The sequence below is a fragment of the Anopheles darlingi genome, chromosome 2 (assembly GCF_943734745.1).
Source record: "Anopheles darlingi chromosome 2, idAnoDarlMG_H_01, whole genome shotgun sequence".
Lineage (NCBI taxonomy): Eukaryota > Metazoa > Arthropoda > Insecta > Diptera > Culicidae > Anopheles > Anopheles darlingi.
The window spans coordinates 5923069-5942565 of NC_064874.1; the positions used below are offsets into that span (position 1 = coordinate 5923069).

The following is a 19497-nucleotide window of genomic DNA, read 5'->3' on the forward strand; positions in this document are numbered from 1 at the left end:
AGCAAACGAAGAAGCAGAAGACGAAACTAAGCTATATCGTCCCTTGGCGAGGCAAACCTCACACCAAAAACCAGCAGCAGCCGAGCAGAGTGTCCGTGGTGTCGGTGGTCATGGAACGCGCGTCGACGTCCTTTTCGTCCTTCGCACGCAGCCAGTGCTCGTGCTGGTGGTCGTGGTGGTGGTGCTGGTTCAGACATAGGAACCATTATGTTAACCTACGCCAACAGAAAACCACGTCGCACCGGCTGGTCTGGACAGTCTGGCTGGTGCCACGTGCCCGGGAATGTATGAGAAATTACCGTGGACCAACTTTTCGGGCCACCACGAAACACACACACACACGCGCGCGCACTAAGTGATGGTCCTTTGTAGTGTTCACTGCCAGACAGAGAGTATCATTAACATTGATTGTCGTCGGAGTGTGATTTGAGATCTTAGTGCATTGGTGCAGGACAGGAGAGGATCTGGATCGGGAGACACAGGACACAGGACGAGATGATCATGACCATCCTCAAGCAGCGAACAACTGGGCTGACAGCTGAGCTGCGTTTTCACCGTACATACCTTTGGATCCACTGCTTCAGCTCGACGAAAGCTTTTATCAGGATCAGGAGCAGTAATTAATCTTCTCTCTCGCGACACAAACACCGCCAGACGCTGCTGCTGTTAGCGTGTTCAATGAACCTTTTCTCCGGGTAAGACCCTTTCATGGAGCGAGCGAAATTGTTTGTTTCTTCGATTTACTGACCCCCAAAAACGCCATCACGCCACGTCAGCAGCAGCAAGGGGTCCACAACCTTGGCACCAATTCCTTGGTTTGGTTGGCCACCAATTGTTGGTGGTGCTTTTTTACCCTTTTTTGGTAGCTCGAGGGGAACGTTACCTTCCCGCTAAACGGTAACGATGCTCAATAATTCATATCCCTGACCTAGCGCCAGTCGAGGCCGAACAGTAACTCCGGCGAATCGCATCGAATCGAGTTGTTCCGTGTCACAAAGGAATGTTGAGTCGCCGTAAAGGTTCAACGTGCTGCCGCTCCATAAAGGAGCAACATAATCGAGGGGGAATTCCTGGTAAATTGCAGCATTATAAAGCGCGTTGATTCATCGCTCATTGAATGGCGAAGTGATATCACTTCTATCATCGTAGACACATCTCCAGGCAAGGGACATGATCACGTCTCGCGCGATGGCGAGGATCTTGTGGATTGGTTGTGCATTCGCCACAAATGGATCGCGGCAATGGTAATGAGTCATTCTGCATGTTCTGCAATTTTTGCTGACCAGCAATACGCCACACGACTCCGACGGCAGACATTCCGCGAGCGCGCCGCCATGACTCAACGGCTGATGTCATCGCGAGATCGCAGAGGATCATTTGCAATGCTCTCTCTCTCGCTCTCTCTCTCTTTTTCTGTCGCTCGCACCCCTTATTACCGGCCAAGGCAAGAACGATAAGCACAAGTGGCTCGTTGGTTGAATAAGGTCCGACGATGATATCGCTGCCGCCATCGCGACTACTAATTCGATTAACCATCGATCACCACCCCCATCGCGTGTCCGGCCCAGAGGTAACGGCCTAGTAACGAGGCAAGGCAATGGTGTCGATTAGCAAACGATTAAGCGGCTTAAGCAGGTCAGTGCAAGAGACGTGATGGCGGCGCACAGACGTTGGCTAAAGGTTGGGCCACTGTGAAAGTGAAACATGCCATAGCCCCGTTAGCGAGAAGAAAAGCGTCCGAAAAACCGCGGAATTGGGAACAACCGGGCGGAGGAAGGTAGCGGTACCGGCACCGGCGACGGCAGCATGAAAAACGAAAACGAAACACGAAAGCAAAAATTGGCAAACGCAAAAACCTCGCAAAAAGAAGAAAAAGAAAACGGAGAGGAGAGAAAAAAAGTTGGAAAACGAACACCAGCACACGAAAAATGGCGAAAAACGAAGCACAACATTCCACATCCCCCCCCCCTCCCCCCTCGGGGTCCGTAACGACGACGATCGGTTGATCGTCCGATGGACGGACGGACGCGCCGCAAAGGTGTGCGTGCGAGTTGCGAAAACATTTTCGCCAAAAACCAACCTCCCTGACCTTGGGCAAGTTTCAGTTTTCTTCCGCACCGCCAGGCACCAGCGCTGCCCGCCCGGCCCGATGATGATGATGATGACGACGTCGAGGACGGCTTGCGAATCACGTTTGGGGGCAAGTCGGCTGCCGCCGCCGCCGCCGTTCTCTTCTTCGCCCTTTCCTTGCGGTGCCGGTCGGCGAGAGAAGGCGTTGCGCATTGCATTTACACCGCCTGGTGCCGGGCCGCTGCTGCTGCTGCCTGGCTTCACTTTCGCAAGTTCGGCGCTGCTGTTACAGCTTGGCGTAGCGGATCGCCGGCCAACAAACCGGCCGCTCTGGTGGTGGGCCCGGGGCGGGGGGGTGAGACCAGCGAAAACAGATGATCGTCGTGCGTGCGGACCGGAGCAACAGCAACAGCAGCAGCAGTGGTTGAAAGAAAACAAATTCGCAAACGCGCTTCACGTAGCGAAAGAAAGATAGGGAAGGAGGGAGAGAGAGAGAGTGAGCGAGTGCGATCGTGTGGAGTGTGGGTTGGTTGATGATGACGCTTGATGAACGAGCCCTCATAATGAGATCGGCGCGTAGCGTGATCGCGAATCCGTACCGCTGCGGTTGGCCGCCTTTTGACACATTCGCGCACTTGGTTCGCGAGTGTGAATGCGTGAATCAATGATTAATGATGCGCACAGAGCTGTTCTTCTTCCTCTTCCTACTTTTGCTGATGACGACGGATCGCGCACACTACTCTGTTGATCGAATAACACAACAACAGCAGTGTGCAAGATCGTTTTGACGAGTGTTTGTTGTGTTGTGCTGTCATTTCTGTCAAATGGCGATCGGATTACTAAGCAAAATTAAGTTGAACAACAAGGAACAGCGCACTAGTGTACACACACGCATACACAAGACAAGGGGGGCTAATGGATCGCGTACAGCGATCGAGGCCACCGCTCGTGGCGAGAATGTCAACACACAAGCCGGGCCCGTGTTCAACCGGGTTCTACGGGGCCGACCGACCGGTAGTAGTCTTCGTCGCGGCGGCATCGTGTCGCTCGATCTGCATTACACATGAGGTGTGCAACGGTGCAGCTCGTAATGCACCGTCGACGGTCACTGTGTGAGTCATCGACACTTACACCAACAGAAACAACGCCACCTCACGATCGCGGTACGCCCTCAATGCGCCACGACGGTCTACGGTATATTAGCTGCTTCAAAAATATCCGAAATCCTCGAGTGGCGCGTGTCTTGGTAGAGTGCCAAGACGCCCGCACACCTGTATCCCCCACCGTGGGGACTCCTCCTCGATTACCTTAGCTAACAACCAACATCAAAAAGTAAAGAGATGCATTGAAACAAGATGCAGCTGCCCGTCGAGGATGGACAGGAATCACTCATCACGGTTGGCTGCGGTGGTCGCCACTGTGGTTGGCCTCTTTCTCATGACCTTCCTCGCTCGCTCGCATGACCAACCGACGAGGTCCTGCTCCATAAACGGCATAATATGTGCTGGTCGCGATCAGCGCACCAGAGGTCATCAGGTGGGGAATTACGTGACCCAAGGTGGTGGACAAGTTCCTGATCGCAGGCACGTACACGCGTGCAGCCAGTTCGCTCATAAGGCTAAGGAGGAGGACTACACCGAGACTACACTTACCCGTTCTGTTGTGTCAGTGTGAATGGCACATCGATGCAATTTGATTGTCGACGCCGATCACCGGCCATATCCGCCAGGCGAGCAAAATCCGTATCCTTCTCCTGCACGGCCAGCCGCAGCGAGCGGCGCGATTCCAGTAGGCGCACCTCCTCCAGGCGCTTTGTCAGCTCGATCGGGACCTGCAGCAAAGGAAGATACAACAGAATGGGAAAAGGGAATTTGGGTTAGTTAAAACTGCTCTCCATTCGCTGGTGATTCCAAGAAGTAAATCCAACTAGAGCCCCCCCCCCCCCCCTGTGGGCCGGATTGCCCAACAATTCAGGTCGGTCGTCAGGCGTATCACGCATTCGCCAAGGCATTGGCTGAAACGCTCGAGCTACTGTGGTACGCGCGAGCGCGAGCGCACGAGTCACTCTTGTTGCCAAGCAATTAAGCTTGTCCGCCGGGCGCACACACACACAAACAGCACACCACACCTTGGCCGTATTCGATGGAGCACAGCAGCAGCAGCAGCAGCCTTAAGCCCTCGGAATCCTTCCTGAAATGGCATGATTGCATTCGAAATTCGACTCAGACATGCAACATGCTCGGCCAGACGATATCCAAGGCATAACGTCAGATAAGGCTGACTGGCCGGCCGGCTGGTTGGTTGGTTGGGTTGAGGTGAAAACCGGATCCCTGCCGGCCGCAAACCGACAGCTGACGGATTTCTTGCTGACGACTGCGACTGTGCCCGTGGCATTCATCTTTCGCTGCTCTCTCGCGCGTTTTGACAGCTTCGCTTCGGCCTCTGCTGCTGCTTGTCGGCTTCGCTTCGCTCCACAATCTTTTCGATGACGAACGGAGTTTTGGGGCCGAAAAATTGGGATCAATTGGAGGCCACTGCTTCGTCGTACCGCACCTCCAGCCTCAGATCTTGTTCCTAAAGCAATCTGCGGCTGCGGGAAAAGACCGCTAGACGAGCTCGATCGGCCGTCGGTGGTGAAAAGTGGTACACTGAAGACACCAACTTGAAGACGAGAAAGTGAAAACGCGCTCGCGGAGGCCATTTTCCACCGAAAACGAAAACGCAAAGGGAAAGCATTACGCAAAAGCGACTCCCCGCGGCGGGGGGGCCATGCATGGCTTTTCCTGGTGTTGGCTGGTGAACCGGTACCACCTATGGGGTAGGGAGAGAGACTTTCATTTTCTCCTTGGTTCGATTGGACCGTCTTCAAAAGGGGTGGGAGGATCGAGGCAGGTGGCCTCAGCACTTCACTACCGCAGAAGATCGGAGAGGTCCACTGCGTGAAAATGTGCCACTCGTCACTTCCCGTATCATCATCATCATGCGCACGCGCACCATGTTGATTTCTAATGATTCGATTTCTCGGCCTACAGTACTCGGTGTCGATCCGTCCGACAACAATGTTGCATGCATTCCGATATCCGGACGAGAGGGAGAGAGCTAGTCACCAGAACCGGACACACACACGCTTGGGTTCGTATCCAGCTGATTGATTGTTTGGTATGCAGACACCGGACACGACAGCTAGATGCAGATGCAGTAGATCTCCATATAAATCCACTTCAAGGGTATATACCCCGCCGGGATTGGACTGTGTATTTCCTCCTAGTTTCGTAAGACGCTCGAGCAGCAAAGAGAAAGGCTGCCGGCGTGATGATCCTCACGGAAACGAGCCCCGGTGTTCCGTGCACGGCCCGGAGCCGGACCGGTTGGATAATCGCGAAAGGAGAGCGCGTCGGACGACATCATCAGGAATCGTCAGGCAATTGTCGTCGGACTACCGCTCGATACCGGGATACCCGAGATCAAGCACGATACAATAATTACGTACTTTCCATTTCACCACCAACCATCCGAAAGACCTCACGCCTTACGATGAAGTTCCCGAGGAGTGTCCGCAGTGTCCAATAAACGAATTTGAGGTCATTACAAAAACCGCCCCATAAATGTCGGGGCGCCCCGACTGTACCGATACCGTTGTCAGCCCCCCCCCCCCCCCCCCCTGGCGAGGTATAGCACCGTGACTCCTACCTTCTTCCACCATACGAGGGGTGCTGTGTGCGAGTGTGGTTCACTTTCACTATGGTGTGCGTCGTGAAATGGCAGGAAATGGAAAGTAAACTCGTTAACTCGCTCGCTTGCTCGCTCGCTCGCTCACTGGCCGTGCATGACACAATCACCGAAATGCGGGGCACCGGCATCCACCGTCGGTTGCCCGAGGTTTCACCTGTTCCGGAAGCGCGGCACCCGTGGCTGTGGTTGTCGTAACGAGCTTATTTGATCTTCGGAGCTTCTTCTTCTTCTTCTGTTCGTCTCGCCTAGACTTAGTGCTTCCCCGGGACCGAAACGAAGCCGTCTTGACGTTAATGAGTATTTGACCGGGATTTGAATTCCATGCAGAGGACCTTTTTTGCTAGGGACCAGAGACATCGATTCATACCCTGCCCTAAAGGGGCTCATCAGCTGACAGACACACACACACAAGCAAAGGAGCTAGTTGACCTTCACCTTGCCCAGAAGGAGCTCCTGATGCCTAAACGTGTGGAGTGTGTTTTGGCACTGGGCATCGAGACCAAAACGGTGTCCCTCGGTGTCCGCCATAACCAAGTCTCCCTTTTCGAGGGCGATTCTTTGCCAAGGTCCCCTTCCTTTTACCAGCCTCTGGTGTTCTTCCTCTTGGCACTGCGGCAGCAGCAGCCATTTACCGCTACGGCAATTACCGAGTGTGCTTGTACCGGCTGGCTTGTGCCATAAAAGTGTCATAAAAGAACACACTCGACTCACCGCTGCCGGAGTGGTGATGGTAGTGGTGGTAGCGGCCACCCTAAAACCCCGAGAACCATTCGAGATTGAATATCATAAACGCGTACAACGCGGCGGCGGCGGTGGTTCAACCTGTGTGTGGCCGCACGTTTCGTAACAACCTGGCCGGCTGGCTGGCTGGTTGGCTGGTTGGCCGGTCCCGGGAAAAGCCCTTTTCCTTCGTTAATTGAAAAGCGATCAATCACGCGATGACTCTGTCAGCTGTGTCCATTCTGCGCCAATCGAAGGTTGATCCAATTTTTACTCCGTCCGAAGTTGTTTGCCGTTCTACCAAAAGGGAGCTTTATAGCTTCTTCTCCTTTGACGTTGACACGTTACTGAAACAGGCCAGGTCAGGGCCATGGGGTGTGTGTGTGGCTGTGTGTGGGAGGCAAATGCGATGCGAAGGTGGGAACGCCAAGACCTTCATCATCATGCAGCCGCATGATGGGCTGCGAAGTAATTTTAAACTTTTTATAAATAAAACCATCGACTTGCGATGCGGTGGGTTTTCACGCGATTTTTACTTCTTTTTCTTCTCGCGATCAGTTTACGATTAACACTCACTCACGCAATATGGCGGCGGCAGCGGTGGCGTCGTCATGTGTCATCATTCGTTGGAAGGTTCGACACTCAATGTCAACCTTCGCGTTTCATGAGCGGAGGAGTGATAATCGTTATCCTTGGACTCTCCCGCATTAATGGCGAGTAAAGTAAGGGGTACCCCACCACAAAAAAAAGGGGTCACATCACACACGCTTGCCGATCAACCGAAAAATGCTCGCCATTCCGTCGCGATCGCGATCGTGTTTGTCTGTTAGCTCGCGAGGCAACAATGTTGCGCTGCGAATGGCATAGCAAACAGCCAATCCAAGAAACTGCAGTCCGTTGCGTGCGACTCATTCAACGCATTCCGCCCGATCGACTCCGAATGCGCTAGCCCTCCGAGGGCCTCACAGCTCAGCATGATATTGCGTGCGATCAAACGGTCGATGAGGGATGCAACCTCGAAGGATGGCGACTGTGTTTTGCCGGCCGGCCGGTCTATTTGAAACTATTTTTAACCGGATGCACCACTGACCACCGAGCAGAAAAAAGCAGGAAAAGAGAAAGAGAGTGTGTGGGGTGGGGAAAAAATGGCGAAATTTAATCTAGGTTGCATCGGCCGGTGCATCGGACCACCAACACCATGTTGACTGCACCGACGCCACTACCAAAAACGGAACCAAGCAGAGTGTTTGTTTGCGTGTGTGTTTTCATCATTTCATTGCACACCCCCGGCAGGACAGGGGCCGGATCCTTGGGATTTCATCGCTCGCCGGTTGGTTGGTGTGTTGATTGGCCGGTGGCCTAGCCCAGCATCAGCATCAGTAGCGAGATGATATTTTTATAAATAGTTCAAAAACCACTCCGCCGGTACCAACGCGGCGCGTGCAAAGTAGTACTAAAAGTGCATCCTAGTGGGTAGTGGTGCAAACCACCGAAACCCACAGCACATCCGATCCGATGACGACATCCGCTTGGCCATCACTATGGCAAGACGCCTCATTCCGGACCCAAATTAATATGGACATCTCCTCGCATTCGCGATCGGCTTAGACAACTGGGCGGCTATAATTAAGAGTGTGTTGGAACGTGTGTGTGTGTGTGTGTGTGTGTGTGTTGGCCACCGTTACTGTTGCCAGCTGCTCCATATTTAATTCATCTTCACTCCAAGGTCCGAGCCGGTCGAAAGTCGCCGTTAATTCGGCAATGAAATGCAATCCACCGATTCCCCACCCACTGGTGCTGCCGCTGCTTCTTGTTGCGATTGTGGTGGTGGTGGTGGTGCAAGGGAAATTATTTTTAATTTTAAAATTATGGTCAACCGGGCCCGTTGCATTGCACAAACCCCCGGGGGTTTGCAGCGAGACAATTTCTCCAACCGCGGGCACCACCAGCCTTGGCTTGAGGCGTGTATAGAGTACCTCCTTCTCCTCCTCCTGCCGACTACTGACTCACTAGCAAAGCGTTGAAATGGGGCCACCACGCACTGGGTGTTGGGGCGCTGTGTCACAGTGCACCGTGATAATTCTTCGGTTGCAAGTCCGCCACGCTTGACGTAATACTCGATTTTCAATCAAACAGACACTTCACTCCCTCCCTCTCTCTATCTCTCTATCTGTCTCATTGGAACTAATTAATGCCACTAAATAAAGCGCTAAATAATACTGTGTCTTCAAGGCTCTCGTGAGGCTCCTTCTTTACAGGTGGTGGCAGAAAAAAGTGGGAAAAGTTGAGGTACTATACACCACAGCTACAGTGTGTGGAGTTAACGAATACGCGTTTGTCCTCGACCCCGCTCCCGGGCCCCGTGTGCCGGACGCGGGATGTGTGTGTGTGTGTGTCTGTTCGGGAGTCCGATTAGATGATTATGATTTATGACCATGAGAGGGCGCTACAAGCCACAGATTTCCTTTCTAAATCAAGCTCTCCCCACCAATCACGCTCTCTCTCTCTCTCTTTCGCTCTCTGTTGGTGGTCAACCAACTATTTATGTGTCCTGTATCTACCCTACAAATCCCCCTCCCCCGTGTGTGTGTGTGTGTGTGTGTGGCTGTGGTTCTGTAACCGGACGATGGCAATAACTTCTCCCGTCGTCCGGCGCTCGGCTCGCCATTTGAACTCGTGCGCTTTTGAGTGAGGTTATGTGGCCCCATGAGACAAAACTGCATCCGCCATCCGCCATCCGATGCAGTGATTGCATTTGCAACAACAACAACGGACAGGAAGTCACAATCCGCATGGTGATGTAGGGTGTGTGTGTGTCGGTAGAACTTGGAATCGAACCTTCTCGATCCTTTATACTACCATCACCACCACCAGCGTGGCCGGCAGCGGGTCTGCGGTTTGTGGTCTGAGCTAACGGAAAAGGGAACGCTTGCCGCTCGGTGCCAAGATGTAATGCCCTCTCTCTCTCTTTCCTTCACGCAGCCACAGGGATAGAGAGGTTGGCTGGCAAAAGTAAAAGTTGTCTTGAGATACTTGAGGCGGTGTCGGCGGCCATTTATCTCTGCGGCCAAAACGTCACGGTGAGCGCGGGCTTCGGAACGGGAAAGTTTGCTAGGTCAATGTGAGGAGATCGAGTACCGAGCAGTCCGGTACCAATAAGCAGTGCCAGACCGTTTTTTCTACCGGACCCAGAGCCCCTTAGGCGTGGTTCGTTCTGAACCAGAGCCACAGGAAAGTTGCATAAATCGGTTGCCTGCCCGAATGCCAGCATTGTTCATAATTCCATTCCTCCGAACCCCCGCCGTTTTGGCTTCTTAACACCCGCCCCGGGATCATCGGGCGGGTGGTGGCGCTCAAGGTGGCCGCCAGGCGACAGCGGACAGCATTAATCATATGTTTCTGAGCTGAGCTCGAGTGCACAATAAACACGAAACGACGTGCTGCTGGTGGGGTTGGATGAGAGCGGATGGATGTATTCACCGTTTCTCACCGTGTACTCACCACCCCTCACTTTGAATGCATTTCAACGCAACGCGGTGAGGGGTGCGCACCGGCACATCGACCGACCCTTTGTGTGTTTGTTGTATGCCGCCCGGAAAAGCAGTCGGTATGAGTCACCGGCCGAGGTCGGTTAAACGTTAAACGATTAATACATCCAAGATACACAGTGAGACAAGAGCAAGCGTAGAGCATAGCAAGCGCGCTAGACACCGGGAGAGGGAGGGATCGCGGCTAGTAGCAGCGACTAGCGCTGTACCTTCAGACCACAAACAATGAAGCCGCCGAACCCATTGGTCAAAGTCCAAGCCAAAGAAAGAGAAAGCGAGGGGCGCACGCCCAGATGCTGCAGAGTGGCGCTAGTGGGGGCCGCACGCCCTAAAACCCTTGTGATGTGGGAAATTCCGGGGGAAAACAGGGAAGCGAGCGCCCGCTGCTGCTACCGGCAAGTGAAAGCCACAGAGCCACCACCTGCACCCCACGCACCCGGCAAACCCGGCTACAAAGTGAGACCTTTTCAATCGGATACTTCCGGCTGTATATGCGCATCGCCATCTCTCTATTAAAATCATCGGCATACCGTATGACCGTGACGGCAGGGAAAGACCCTAGGAGCCCCGACCGACCGATTTCCGCATTCCGCCTTCGTCGAAACAGGAAACGAGCTGAGGTGAGGAAGGTATTTTTTTGGGGACCAAAGCCTAAACATGGTGTCCGATATTTGGCACGCACCTTACCGGATCCCATTTTAGGAGACCCCGGACCGCTGTGTGTGTGTGTGTGTGACGCACGGACCCTTGAATTCCGTTTTCTCTGGACCATCGGCACGTACCGGTCGGGGGGTTTTTTTTTTGGCTTTCGGTCAGGTCTAATCATTGACGAGGTGTGTCTGGGAACGTCCCCTATGCGTGCCTTATCGCGCACCCCCCTCGGGGGGTAGCTTGCATCCTGTCACATATCGCCTAAGGTAAAGTGGCTTTTGACATTCCTTCATTATCGCAAACGGCGCCTAGCTATCACCGGAGGCTAGCTATCGCCACAGTCTGCCGCATCTTGAACGCATTTTCGGGAGTACAATAAGCGTCCAAAAAATGTTGCCAAAAATCCATCTTCAAGTGCTGCACGTCTGGGTGCCAGTCGCACGTCCGGATACTCCATACGCACTTGGTACATGTCCACAAAAGCCGATGCACTTCAGCGGGACAACAATTCGTGGGGAATAGCGACATTTACTGAAATGCACACTCTCTGCAACTCGCACTCGCACCAGTCCCCGTCGTCCCGAAGTTTCGCTTTTATTCAAATTTGTTTGGAAATCACTTTGCACTTTGAACAAGTACCAGTGTAAGTCCGGACATTGCGGACAAGACGCACGACGATGCTGGGTGCACGGCAGGGTGCTAATTAGACCGGTCTCACCATTGGCTGGTGAGCAATTTCACGGCCAAGCTCTCAATCGAGCACATAGTCTCTCTAGCCGTCCTAGACGTCTAGACGACGACGACGCACAAGTGCAGTGGGAGGCAGGAGAAGAGACAGGTGGTAGGGAGGGAGGGACGGATGCCTCTTCTAGGCTGGTACGCCGAAAATCAAAAAAGTGCCAAGCCTATCGGCTAACACTTGACGATGACGCGGACGACAACGGTGACGATGTTGCCTGACGGATACTCGGTGTCGCCGGCGTCGGCTCCTCGAGGACATGTCAATTGGGCTTTGTTGTTGTGCTCATACCCCACCCCCACTTTTACTTCCTCCCTATAGTCCTTTCAAGGTCTGTCTGTCACCGGGAATAATGGAGCAGGCCCCTTTTCTGCCAGTTGAACTTGAACCATTGCTCCCCCCGGTGTGTGTGTGTGTGATTAGAGTGGAGACGGAGCATTGGGAGCCTCTGCTTGTCTGTGGCCGTTGTTTTCGTTCCTTTTTGGCACTTTTTTCCATGGCCTTAATCCCCGCCACAGGATCCGAGGAGCCGTGGAATGGAATGGAAACCAGATCCTCAAAAAATAAAAAAAACCTCCAACGCTTCTAACCAACGCCGGCGACTCCTCTTCAGTTCGCTCGTTCAAAAGAACTTACTTGCTGCTGCGTGGAGTGACGAGGAGCGATAGAGAGAGAGAGGGATGCTTGGTTGAACAATTGCAAAAATGTCCGAATTGGGAAGGGGAAAGGGACCGTATCCTGGCGTGTACGCAAAGACAACAACAGCAAAAAAAAAAAGAACGCCCAAGATAAACGCCGGAGACACATCTTCTTCTGCGCGCAACTTCCCCAACCCCCCAGCGCCATTGTCGCCGTCGTCGGCGTCGTGTGCGGTGTGTGGCAGTTTCAAGAGGCCTACAGCAATTCGGTCCGGAGTCCCGGCGACGACCACCGGCACATAGCTACGCTAGCTAGCTTGTAACATTGTAGCTCCACTGCTCGAGGTGCTGCTTTTCTGGTGCGAGTGGCTGAGGCTGAAGTGAGCAAAGCCGGGGGGATGGCGACAAGAATGGCCGTCATTAGGCCGGTACCATCGTATCCTACCATCCGGATGGCCCGGCCGAGGGGAAGGAGAGTGGTTTAGTCTAGCAAGGATTCCGCCACTAGCAGCTAGTGAGCGAAGACGGGCGCGCTCGCTCGCGCGATAAGGAGTCTACCCCGCTAAACGATGAGTTAATGTGAGACGCGGAGACCCGGGTGCCGGGGACCGGTGTCGCTGAAGGTCGGCTAGCCGGGCAATAATAATGATAATCTTCATCATCCTTCGCCACGACGACGACGACGACGCTCATCCTCGTCATCGTCGCCATCGTCGGACACGGAGACAAATTAGAAGACTCACCCGTCTGGACGGTAGGCAGCAACCGTCCGGTGAGGTAGCTTCGAGGACCAGCCCCTCCTCCTCCTCCTTTTTGAGTTGTCCTGCTCGAGGGTACGCCGGCTTGGAAGCGTAATATGCATAGTGTTTATGATCATTACCGGTGCGTTTCAAAGAAAGGGAGTAAAGAGCAGCAGCTCGTGTGTGTGCGCGCGTGTGTGTGCGTCCGGACATTCCAGGCGCATGGAAGAATTCGTTAGCGGGAATTCAGATGTTCCGGAGTGAAGAGGATTCTCTGTTTTTTTTTTTTGCTTTGTGTCCGGATGAAAGGAGTTACATAAGGGGCATTCCGTCTCCCAAAAAACCAACAAAAAGTCTGGACATCCTGCTGCCTGCATCCGAGGACCATTGGAGTAATTGATATTTCGTATTTGCTGACTCTGGCCTTGCGCAGTTCTAATGCCACAAGCACGCTACTGCTGGAACTGTCTGGAGTATGTTGGAGTCATAAGCAGGCGGGATGTAAATTAACACAAAAACAGACATCAACAGACTAGAACAGAGGACGAGCCGGATAATGTCCCTGATACAATGTCTACTACGATCTACGTCGTCGCGTCAGGCTTCACCTTGTACCCGTACCTTATACAACCTTTAAGGTCAGGTAATTAACGAAGCCGCACCACCACCATCGATGTCCGCTAAATACACGTCAAATGAGCGCAATTAGTGGCGCAGACCGGCATATAGTTCAGTTTTCGGGCACTCGTCTTTATTTGTTACACGAATCCTCGAGGAGGCCGCCATCGCGAACAACAACCGACCCGGGGTACAATATAAGCCGCCCAACGCCGACGACGAACTGGTTCACAATACTGTCCTTCTATTGCTCGCTCGATCGCTCGCTCGGTTGCTTGCTTGCTTGCTAGGCCAACCCCGGCCATTTGCCGGTGCAATATCATGTCGGCCGCGGACTAGCGAGGGTCTCTAGGAGGGGCGGAGAAGTGGAGGTGGGGTCTCTTGCACCTCCTTACCTCGCTGCTCCTTCTTACCCCCTCTCTGCACCGCACGCACACACAACAATCAAGTTCCTCGGCATCAATTGCATCAAAGGCCGTAGGCCAGGAGGAGGAGGAGGAGGAGGAGGAGAAGGAGTCAGGAGGGGAGTCATGTAAGCGATGCAGCGAAGCCGCCACCGCTGGCTGGCTTGCTCGCTACAAGACCGATCGCCGCTCACTTGCGCCATTTTGTGCCGCAACTACGCGGAGGTAGAGTGCATCACAGGCGATGGGGCGGCAGGCGGTGGGGGGGCAGGCGGCAATATAATTAGTATTTCGCCCTGAAAAACCGGTTTTCACATCGAAACAGCGGCCACATCGCAGCCGTGGTGCAATGGTTGGCGCACACACAACGACTGCAACGAGAGAGAGAGAGACACACGAACTGCAGTTTTCGCGCACAAAGCCAGCGCACCAGGGCCCAACCCGCCCTGCAAAACGCAACGCACAAAGCCGGCCGCCATTAAAGGCGAACCGCCACATAGGGGAGGGGGATAGGAATAGGAAAGAAGGTGAGGATGGTGGGGATTGAATCGTTGCACTGCAAGGTAACAAAGTAGATGCCGCGGTAGGTAGTATTGCCACGTTGTAGATCGCGGCCATTGCTGTTCCTGTTGCTACTACTACTACTAGAGCAGATCGCTAGCGCTAGATGAGGAGGGCTGCTGCAGTTCTCAAAGACAGAGTGGCGCGCCAGCAGTCATCGAGCGGCTCCAAAACTCCCGGATACATGGCACGTCGAGTGGAGTGCTCGCTGTCTTTCCAGTGTTTGAAGGACCGCACCATCACTCACTACCACCACCGCTGCTGCTGCTGCTAGAGGCCTCAGGCAACCCAACACTCATTGAATCGGAACCTGGAAAAGGGCATCTCGATCTCGACTCGACTCGCTCGCTCGGTGACGTTCGGAGATCCAATTCCTCAAATCTCGGTACTGCTCGGTGCAGCAAGCGGCAAGGTTAGGGCATCACGGAGATATGCACGGAGATTGCATCACACAGCACAGCGACGTTGCGTCCGGGGCTCAAGGGACCCCAAGGCTAGGTTCGCGTGTTACCAATCGACGCAATCGACGGCATGGGCATGCGGTGTACCATGGGAATGGGAAAATCGCACTCATGATCTCCGTGTGTGTGCGCGCGTACAAGCAATAGATGAGAACACGGAGCGCGGTGTCGTTCCGCCGCATCACTACGAAACCTATACGTCAGAGAGAGAGAGGTACGCCACCTTGATCAGATGCTGATCGCAGATCAGATCGATTTCGTATCGAGGAGCAGCAAGGCGATGTAGCCACGTGGAGCAACATCATGGCCGTCGAGGGCCAAACGCCGCCAGCACACTCACCGCGAGGACCTTCAAACACCATTCGACCGCGCAGTGGTGGTGATCGCGTCTTGGATTGACATTTGCATCTGCACCGCGAAGTATTGCTACTGCTACTGGAAGCATCACTGAACTGGGTGGCGCCCAAACAAAGACGTCATACAGTGGAAGCCTCCACTATATGGTAACAGATTCGTCACCATACTTTACGCCCCAAGGTGGCCGGCGCCTACCTCATCGAGGTTCATGTCAATGTGTCCATTTATTGGTCGTAATGTATAAACGACGACAGCGACGACGTCATCGTGACGAATCTTTTCCGCGGGCGACTCCACGGCTACTGACACATTAACCACACCCCATGAAAGTGCCGTTAGGTCCCCTATACGGTGGAGCGACGATGACGCGCTCTTGAGTTCCCAAGATCTTCCTTCCCACTTGGCGGATTGGTGCCTCCCGCCGGGGGGCGGTGTGTGTGCCTCAGTTGATATCGAGGTTTGACCTCAATCGTTCGTTCGTCCGTTCGACTCTCTAGGCATTCCTAGCACCGATAGCAAAGGGGCTATGGCGCTGATGATGGTTGGTCGCATCTTTGTTGGATCTTCTTCCAATCCCTGGATATCCGCATCGTGCAGCGCTCTGCCACCGGAATGCTCGTGCGTCTAATAATGCAGTCCCTCCTTTCCTTCCCTTGCTCCGTTCTCCTCTACACCACCTCCCGCTATGCTCACTGGCAGGCAGGCAGGCTGCACGTGTCTGAATGTGTCTGCGTGTAGCGGTGGTGCGTGATTAGAATAAATTAGCTCACACACCGAACCGAACTGAACCGAACCGGCGAACCGGGTTGGCCAGGACCGTGCCCGCGAGATGCAGGTCCAGTTGAACGAAGAGAAAAAAAGGAAGAAGAAGCGAAGCAAAAACGGGGACTGTAGCAAAAGCCGGAAAACGATAATCGTGGCCAATGGCGAGGCGAAGCGGCATCGACTTAACGCTGGATCATGAACCTGGATCATCATCGTTTTCGAAGACCCCCGGCGGCCGTGTATCGTCGCTGCTGCTGCTGCTGCTGCTGCTGGAAATAACTTCCCGAGCAACTCGATTGTTTCTTCGTTCGATACAGACCCAGACTCCCCTTTACCGGTTGGCCGACCGGCCGGTCTGCCGGAGTTCAATCTTTGGTCACGCATGGCCTCTAGTAGCTCCAATAGCGACGCCCATTCCTTTGTTACACCACTCGGTAGTGTAGCGATGCTACAGCGACTGCCTGGATACCGCCGCCGAATGCTTGCCTTTTGAATGTTTCCGGACTGACGACTTTCCGTTTCTTGCCACAGTACCACCAGACTAGCCCCAGACTAATCCAATGACATCTATGACGACAAAAGTGCTGTTGACAGCAGTGCGATCAAACCTCCCCTCCTCGTAGGGGAGGTGAGGCTAAAATATATAAAAACATCGAATCGGATTCAATCACTCCGATCTCAAGCCTTCTGGGCACGAGGAGAAACGGCTTTCCACGGCGGCGGAAGATGACCGAAGAGAATGAATAAAATTAACTTCATAACGGTATCTGCGTGTCACAGGCTGGGGAACGAGCTGGAACCGTGTCTCCGTTCCGTCCGTCCGTCCGTCCGTCCGTTCGTCCGTCGGCCCCGAATATGATGACGAAACCTGACCTGGACCTGAGGCGCTGGACTTCGAGCAGACCCCAAATCTGATTAGACGTTTAGGGGAGGTGAACTGGAAGACCACAGAACTCGGAGCTGGTAGTACACCATCCACCGCGTGCCGTCGAGACCCCGAGGCCTAGTCAAGGGCAAAGTAATCAAATAATACTCCGAGGTAAAAGCTTTGTAATTAGATCTCTTCTTCAATTCGGCTCGGTCTTCGGTCGGTGGTGTCGTGCGCCTTGGTCTGTCTACTGTCTCTCCCTCTACCCCTCCCCCACACCAGTCGTATGGTAATGAGCCCTCCAAAAACCAGCTTATGTCAACATTCGAGGAGTACATCACTCATCGACTGTACGTCGACTATTATGCTCTTCCTCTACTACCAGCCATCGAACCAAACTGTCAACCGACCTCTTTCTTCTTCTTCTCCTCCTCCTCCTCGTTGTAGGTCAACCATATTTGGGAAACTACATTTCTTCGCACTTTGCGTCACGCTGACATGACCTCCCGTCCGCCCTTCATCATCAAACAGAACGCAAGCTCTGTTCCCGCCCTCCCAAATATCCATCATTTGGTTTCCGTTTCCCTTTTGCACACCAAAAAAAATACGAGAAGCATTCCAACCAAAATCGTCTCTATTCCAGCATATTCGCTAGCAACCGGCATTGAGCTGTGTTGATCGCGCGTGAATCAATCATCCAGAACTGTCACCCACGGTTAGAGACCGCCCGAAATGTGTGCGCGGTGAGGCAACAGCAACAGCAACAACGAAACTATTCCAGCAACCGTTTAACCAAACTACCGGACGGTTGATTGCTCCAACTCTCGGCTGGTGGGGTGAGGAGAGACATATGAGCAAATAGTTGCGCAAGTATTGGGAGCAGCACTATGTCCACACAACATACTCGTCGTCGTCGTCGTCGTCTCTACTGCTGCTTCCTCAATCACCGCTCCTTTCCTCAATCATCTCGATCACGTCATCGCACGCCTATCGCGTGTGCACCGCCATTGTATTGTACCATTTGTAGCAGCTTTGGTGCGCACCCGTGTGTCTGTGTGATTGTGATTGTGAGTGGTGAGAACAGACCGTCTAAGCTAGACTTCGTGGCAACTTTCTTGGCAACGTTCAAGCAACGTGCCGCAGATGTGCGAGACGGAGAAGGTTTGCGCGTTCACATACATCACCGAGGTTGTCGCTAATGAAGCGCAGAATGATGATGTGCTTCCACTGCTTCGCTATGCTGCATAGCACTAGTTCGGGGTTGTTCCCGGGTGTGGTCGATGATGCTGAACGAGCATAGCGATCGAGGGATCGATCGATCGATCGATCGTTTATGACTTTATTGCTGGCTCCAAGCTACACATTCGCGAGGGTCACCGATGTGTTCTAGGGGGTCTCACTCCTAGGGTGCCCTTCACTTTCGCACTGCGCACTCGTCGAAAACGCGGGCCACGGGGCGTGGCATTAACCGCTACTATAGAGCACGATTCTGCCACACACCGGCAAGCGGCGGTATGTCGCAACCCCACGGGTGAAACCACTTCTAAGCCTGCGTTCGTCATTGCGTTCGCCGGGCGTAATGTCAACGGATTCCCACTTCGCGCGCGCGCTCGCCTACGGACTAGTAGTAGTCGCCCCCGAAAATCCACGATCGAATGAGGTCACACACAAACGCTAGAGAACTGTGTACGGATCGCCGGACCCGGACTCCGGACCGCACCGGACACTCGCTCTATCTGGTCGTCCAATCAGCAGTAGCGCGGTATGACGGAGTATTATGTTGGGAAGGGTCGACAGTCACCGTGCGTGTGTGTGTATGCCAGCAATAGAGCTGAATGTGCACACTGTTCCGAACGGTTGGGATCAGTGGCAAGGGCCAAAACAATCGACAAATCTGTCCGGCCAGCGTGAGCTATGCGTGAACGTAGAAGAGGTTCGTTAGTTCACGGAAGCTAGAAGAGCACATTTGGCCGAGGAGAGGATAGAAAAAAAAACCATAAAACACTTGCTGCTACTGCCGCCGGGGCTGCAGGCGGTATACACAGCATCCGAAAGAACGTAGACCTCACGCTCCAAGTCCAAGAAGCTACCACCAGCACCACCACTCACTGGCTGGCTGGCTGGCTGGCTGACTACCCTCTGAAATGCCACGTTGGAATAGGAAAAGATTGACCTAAATAGCGCGGATAGAATTTATTACTTTAGAAGAGATCGTGCTACAGACACACACACACACAGAGCGAAACCGCTCGCTAGGTTCGAGATGGCGCTCAACATGCAGCCAGCATTCCCCCATATGTGCTGCTGGGTGCTGCGAGAGATGCACGCAGATGTGTGATGTGTGATGCCCGCCATAAAACCCACTCCTACTCGCTACGACATCGACAAGCGAAGCGAAACAGTCGGTCGGTATCGGAAGCCGCGACCAACCACTACTACTACCCTCTTTTGAAGCTTAAATCTTGGTTGAGGAATTTTCGTTGAAATCGTGGTCCCGTGGGCCTCGTTGACGGGAATGTCATGCTACTGATGCTGATGCGCCAGCCGCCAGAGTTTTTGCCGTTTGTTTCCTGGCGATGGAAAACAAAATGGCGATGCACCGAGAGAGGTACTGCGGTTCCTCTT

General features: G+C 53.6%; 1 protein-coding gene across 1 annotated transcript in view; it reads right to left on the reverse strand.

The window, feature by feature from the left end:
- The window catches only part of LOC125951979 (zinc finger protein 395), a 91290-nt gene that overhangs the window by 46317 nt on the left and 25476 nt on the right, over positions 1–19497 (reverse strand). Inside the window, exon 2 of the mRNA XM_049681165.1 lies at positions 3723–3901. Coding sequence (XP_049537122.1) covers positions 3723–3901 — 179 coding nt within the window. The remainder of the gene's footprint in view (positions 1–3722; positions 3902–19497) is intronic.